A 6135-nucleotide genomic window follows, 5' to 3' on the forward strand; every position below is an offset into this window, starting at 1 on the left:
ATAACCCACCCATGAATTTTTGATAAATGACACCTTATTGTTACCACGTTTGTGATTCCATTTTATTAGTTAGTTGTTTTTTAGATATCATATCTTTTCCATATCATAGTTGCACCCGCTATTTTTATTGTTTCAGCGTTTGTTATCGAATGCATGCCCTCTACGTGAATTTTTGAATGGGAATTGATGGAGGATAATTTGACCCAACCTATGAAATGGTGACACATGGGCACTAACTCAGCACAAGCGGCAGCTCAGCGCCGTAGCCTGGCATGACCAAGTGACGGATCTACAAAGCAGCTCGCGAAAGGGGTTCTCTGCGAGGCAAACCCTGGGCCCCCCGAGCTACCTTTGAAGAGATACTCCGAGGCAATTTTAGTTCACGAGCTAAGGTTAATAGCTCGTCCGAGCTCCAAGCAAACGAGCCATCCCCAGGGCCAATTCCACTTAGGGTAACCCTGGAGTGTTCCAAATTCACTATAGAATAGCTCGCGAATGAACTGCATGAGCACTCCCCAGGAAGCTTCCGACTGATAGACCGTACCGGTCAAACTGCGCCATATCCCTTACTGACGGCGCAGTTCCAGTCCTTTTGACAGTCTTCATCCACGTCTCATAGTAGGCAAGGGCGTGCTTGTCACTCCAGAGATGTGTCATTCACCCAGGCGAGACGTATGCCACAACGACCACTTGTGCAGCCCTGGCAGGTAACGGCTGTGGTAGGAGCCCAGTGGCGATTATGCCCAACTTGACGTAAATGTCCCTATAAAAGCCTTCAAGGCAGAGGAGAAACTTCTTCTTTAGACCTCTAATCTCTAAAGTATAGTGAGAATGCGCTATCTGCACTCTTAGCCTTCATCTCCTTCTTGCTTCTCCTACATAGTACTAAGCGTCGGAGTATCCACACTGGGTAAACTCCCCAGGGATTCTTCTTCTTCCTCATCTTAGGTACCTTCCATGAGCCATGTGGGTGCCAGCTAGGAGTGATCGGATCGCGCTACATTAGAAATGTTGTTGTATCTGGGTGTCTGCTGGAACACAGTATGGCGAAAAATCTTTTGCTCCTTTTAAAGAACATTGTCAATTTCAAAATTGTTCACATATACTTGAAAGAATAGATCAACTTTTATTGTTAATGTGTGTGGTTATCATAGGTACTACTGAGTGAAAAACACAAGAAAACAATAATCAATCCGTGTTAGGATTATATGCTAAATTAGGATTTCGTTCAGTTTCGGCCAAATGGAATTTCTGTAGAAGGAGAAGAAGACCGAAGAACTCTGCGAAAAACGGAGTGCTGAACTGAATCTGGAGTGCAAAGTTTGTCTTTTGCCGGCGCCGAACAACGTCACTGCCACAACTGATCTCTAGAGGTCTTGGAACGCAGACCTCTCGCTCCTGTTGGCACCTCCGGTGAAGGGAAAGATGTTCAAGGGACTATCTGTCTGCTACGCGGTGGTGATTGTCACATTCTTCAGCGTTGGCATATCCGGCTACTGGGCGTTCGGCAATCAAGTAGAGAGAACCGTTCTCAGCAACTTCTTGGACAACGACAAGCCTTTGGTGCCCAAGTGGTTCCTTCTGATGACCAATATCTTCACTTTCCTGCAACTTTCAGCCGTTGGTGAGAATCGAATAAGACCCAAGACTGAGAGCAAGCGCAATTGACTCGATCAACTAGCAACCATCATGGCTCTGATACCATATAAAACCAAAGCTTTTCTGGTTGATTCTTTCTATCTTCTTCATTGAGAATTCAAAAATATACATGGTTATATACATGGTTATACCCTTCAAATCTCCTAAGCTTATGGCAACTAGAACTCCTAAGTTTATAGGGACTCAAAACATATTTTTCCTATCTAAACTATACATGATAAAGAAAGGATAAGAGGATATTATACAAAGAAGATATACACTGAACGGAGTCCTAATTCAGCGTATAATCCTAACAAATCTCCTTTGTAGCCTCTTAAGTTAAGGGGCGGGACTCCTTGTACCCTGCCTTTCGGAAAATGTGGGCAATCCGAATTACCTTCTGCTCGATTTTTTTCAGTCAGAAACCCATCGACGAAAACGTTGCACACGTCTTCAACCAGCGAGTGAACACCGACCATGAGAACTCGTCCAAAGGCTGACTTACGGTGTAGTTCATCATACCCGCGATGGTGTTCAGGGCAGCGCCCATTATGACTGGCGGAAGTTCTGTGTCGGGTAGCTAGCCTTGTTGCACGATGTATGAGGCTGCCTTGGCCACGGAGTCAGACACAACGTACTTGTCTCCTTTAGAGGCGCCCTGAATGACGATAGGGTCGACAGTCGAATAATCCAACGTATGCACCTTGCGAAGAACACAATACCACTCAAGCTCTTCACGCACATTAACAAGTTCTTCTTCGAACGTCATAGTCTTTGACGGTGAGAGAGCTTCCGAATGTCAGGCTGTTGCGATGACATTGTGTCCACCTCTGCATTCTCTTCTTGACGAGGGGATGTCAGAGACGATTCTAAACCTGCAATAATTCAGCTTCAATCACTCCCTCGGGCTCTCTCTGGCGATCCTCATTGGTTGGCACATGTCCCTGATGCTCCATGACAGGCTGTGCCGGCTCCTCCGGCACCAAGTCCTCTGGCCGCCCTTCCTGAGCAACCTCGTTCCGATCGACTAGACCACTGGAGGTCTCCCTTTGTACATCCGTGGGGGCTTCCTCCCTCTGCGTAGCGGCAGCTAGGGCAGCATCAGCGGCAGTGGAATTCTCGGTCACCCTAGGAGCCACAGGATCACCGAGGGGATCTTCAGTCACTTCCTAACCCTGACTGGGGGATTAGGAACAGGTTCATGATGAATGTAATTCGTGAACCTACCGTCTGATGATCGGCGGAACAGGTACAGTAGTGGGGCTCACATCGAAAGGCCTCTGCGATAAGGTGAACGAAAAGCAATCAGCACATCACGATAGTCGAGATACAGATATCATACAAACGGCCACTTTACACATACCTTCTCGCCCACAACCGGAACTTGTGCAACCTTCGCACCACTTCAGCCTCCACACGCTTCAAAACAAAGGACAGTATTCAAATCAATAACAGGAACATGTAATGGCAACAATAACAAAACAAATACATCGAAATGTAAAAGTTTTTTTTACCAAATCAACTTTTTCAGACTCCCTCCTCCGAGGACGGGGAGCAATCTTCTTCACACGTCCACCCGAGACGCGGATAGAGATGACTTTCTTAGCAGGAATAGGTACTGCTGACTGCACCAACTCTGTTGGCGAACGCCCACCTTGATCTTCACGGACCCGGGACGACGCGACGTCTGACTCTGGGCGGGATTTAATAGTAGAGGCAGTTCGAAAATAAACCCAAGGTACCCTTGCTGATCTAGCCCTCTTTGCTGCAGGAGGGCAGTTACCCTCACCTCTCTCCAGGACTGGTCGCTTCCCTTTTCGGACGGCTCCCATGAATTCCCCTTCTAGCGAGCTCGGTGGGGGACCGACTGGCGGCTGCTCCTGGTCTGCTGCATGACCCTCAGGAGGAACCATAATGTGGCGCGGGGGAGGGTCTGACTGCATAAACATCTGCAAACCCCCAAACAGATAACACATGTAGCTGAACTCGAGAGACCTGCACGTCTGAGCCCGCGCATACCCTGTAACAGGGAGCCATGAGCACCCCGGGAATGCCAAGTCATGGCGTCGGGTCCAAAAGACATCTTCTTCCGGGGATAGCAGGTACTAGGCGCCTATATCGTCATAGCCGAATTGTCGGAGGACCCTGTCTAGACAGTAGACGGCTAATTGGGCTTCACCGGTGCGATCCAGGTATGTGATGACACCAGACCAGAGTATAAGCCGTGCCACGCCTGCAATGAGATGTTTGACTTCCACGGCATACTGCTGGTCACCGTCGTCTGGAACAAGGGTGTCGATGTAGAACGACATTGAGTGACAAACAACTCAGGTATACGGCCTCCATACAAATCCCTCAAGGGACGCTAGTTTTAACTCAATTTCACATACTCTGATGAACTTCTTATGCCTCCTGGCACTGCAGACATCCATTATCTAATCCTCAGACTTATCCCCTTCCAGAGTCACAATGGTCACGTGCACCGGAGAAAGGGAACGGGATGTGACACTGAGATCAAAATGCTCACACAAAAACATACACAAGAAGAGTGTGAAGACATAACTGATCTGTGCCTCTTGCATCTCGGATCCATCATCTATTGTGTTAGGATTATACGCTGAATCAGGACTCTAAATCATACAAGTTTTATCCTTTATTTCCAAAAGGATACCCAACAAAAACACACCGTCTGGTTCGACTGACGAATTTATCTCCTCCATGTCTATGATTGTGCGCATATGCTAAGCAACAAAAGACACACATTTTCATAAGGAGGTCGGCGAAATAACACTTCATAGGGAGTCTTTCCCTTCAACAGAATAGACGGTGTCCGATTAATCAAATAACATGCGGTCAAGACACAGTTCCCCAAAAAATCAATAGGTAAGCTAGCTTGAAAGCGTATGATTCAGGCAACATTGAGTATGTGGCGGTGCTTGCATTCAACCCTCCTATTTTGTTGAGAGGTCCCGACACAAGTGGTTTGATGAATAATACCATGTTCAGCAAAATAACTAGTCAAGCAGACAAATTCAGTCCCATTATCAGTACGGATCACCTTTACAGGTTTGTTAAATTGCCTTTGAACCATAGCAAAAAAATTTCGAAGAACTCGTCCCACTTCCCTATTATCAACCAGAAGATAAATCCAAACGCCTCTAGAAAAGTCATCTACTATGGTCAAGAAATAATGAGCATCACAAGAAGCTGTGATTCTATAAGGACCCCACAAATCACAATGAATTAACTCAAAAATATCGGATGCTTTATTATTACTAGAAACAAACTCTTCTCGACATTGTTTAACTCGAAAGCATACGTCACAACCCTTAATACTGTCATTATTATTCTTAGTACTAATAAAAGGCAGCAACTTAACAATTCTATAAGAAGGATGCCCTAACCTTTGATGCCAAATATCACATGTGCTACTCTCTGTAGTCTTCATTGCTCTTGCTGATGCAATGCTCCGGAAATAATAGAGTCCCTCTCGCTATTCACCCGCTTGAATCAGCATCCTCGTAGTGTGATCCTGTATCACATAGAATTTATTAGTGAACTGGACAATACAATTCGATTCCTCAATCAATTGTGATACAGAAAGTAAATTGCAATTCAAACTAGGAACATAAAACACTAGTCAATTTCAGGTGATCGTCCAGTGCATTGTGCCCTCTTTCTCTGCTATTGTCGCTTTCCCATCAGGTAGTCCGACAGAGCATGGAATGACATTCTTTATGTCTTTCATCGACGCAAGGCTTCCTGTCATATGATGAGAGGCCCCTGTGTCTATTATCCACTCTAACAATTTTTGCTTACCACTTAGTCGTTAACTCCTCTCTTTTTGTGTGTTCAAAAGGTTAAGTAACATGTTCCACTATTCACTACTCAGTCCATTTAGCCCAATCTTGGCTGCATCAATTGATTCTCCTTGAGACGCATTGCCTTGCATAGAGACTTTGGTTGTATTGGCCTTGACTTGGCCACCATGACCTTTTCTTCCTGCCCCTACTCCTTTTTCTCTGATTTCAGCCATGCTGACTATTGTATTTGAAAGCCCGCAATCGGTGGTAGAATTGCCACAAAAGACAAATGACCAATCTCCGGATCTCCCCGCCGCAGAACAGTTCTTCTTGTGCGAGCAACTAGAACTCCTAAGTTTATAGGGACTCAAACATATCTTTCCTATCTGAACTATACATGATAAGGAAATGATAAGAAGATATTATACAAAGAAGATATACACTGAACGGAGTCCTAATTCAGCGTATTATCCTAACATATTGGATAGTGTTGTCCTGTTCATACAAATAGCCCAAAAATATTGAAGCCAACAGGAGTTGATGACCACTGGCGGCGAGCACGGCAAGAGGAACCAATACCATGCGCAGACCATACTCGGGCAACCCAGGGAAGAGGAAATGGGATGCCACGTATAGCACGAAAGCATTAAGGTAACACTGGCTATTTGCGCCCCATACCATCACATCTCTACCA

General features: G+C 45.7%; 1 protein-coding gene across 3 annotated transcripts; it reads right to left on the minus strand.

Annotated features, from left to right (window-relative positions):
• Nucleotides 1–1106: 1106 nt before the first annotated feature.
• LOC148865369 (uncharacterized) lies at nucleotides 1107–4703 on the minus strand. Of its 3 annotated transcripts, none has more exons than XR_016109484.1 (4): nucleotides 3153–4703; nucleotides 3002–3057; nucleotides 2036–2918; nucleotides 1107–1605 (listed from the first exon to the last, which is right to left on the minus strand). XR_016109484.1 is itself a non-coding variant. In XM_088975977.1 (4 exons), exons 1-3 carry the CDS (start codon nucleotides 3612–3614, stop codon nucleotides 2903–2905), a joined length of 534 nt encoding a protein of 177 aa, XP_088832103.1. In that variant the 5' UTR covers nucleotides 3615–4703; the 3' UTR covers nucleotides 1707–2766; nucleotides 2866–2902. The 3 variants fall into 3 exon arrangements, 2 of the variants coding, with proteins under 2 accessions (XP_088832103.1, XP_088832102.1); XM_088975977.1 differs by lacking the exon at nucleotides 1107–1605 and having other exon boundaries at nucleotides 1707–2766; nucleotides 2866–2918; XM_088975976.1 differs by lacking the exon at nucleotides 1107–1605 and having other exon boundaries at nucleotides 1707–2918.
• Nucleotides 4704–6135: the final 1432 nt, after the last annotated feature.

Source organism: Nelumbo lutea, chromosome 3 (genome assembly GCF_056320005.1).
Source record: "Nelumbo lutea isolate HS-2025 chromosome 3, American lotus-T2T, whole genome shotgun sequence".
Taxonomy (NCBI): Eukaryota; Viridiplantae; Streptophyta; class Magnoliopsida; order Proteales; family Nelumbonaceae; genus Nelumbo; species Nelumbo lutea.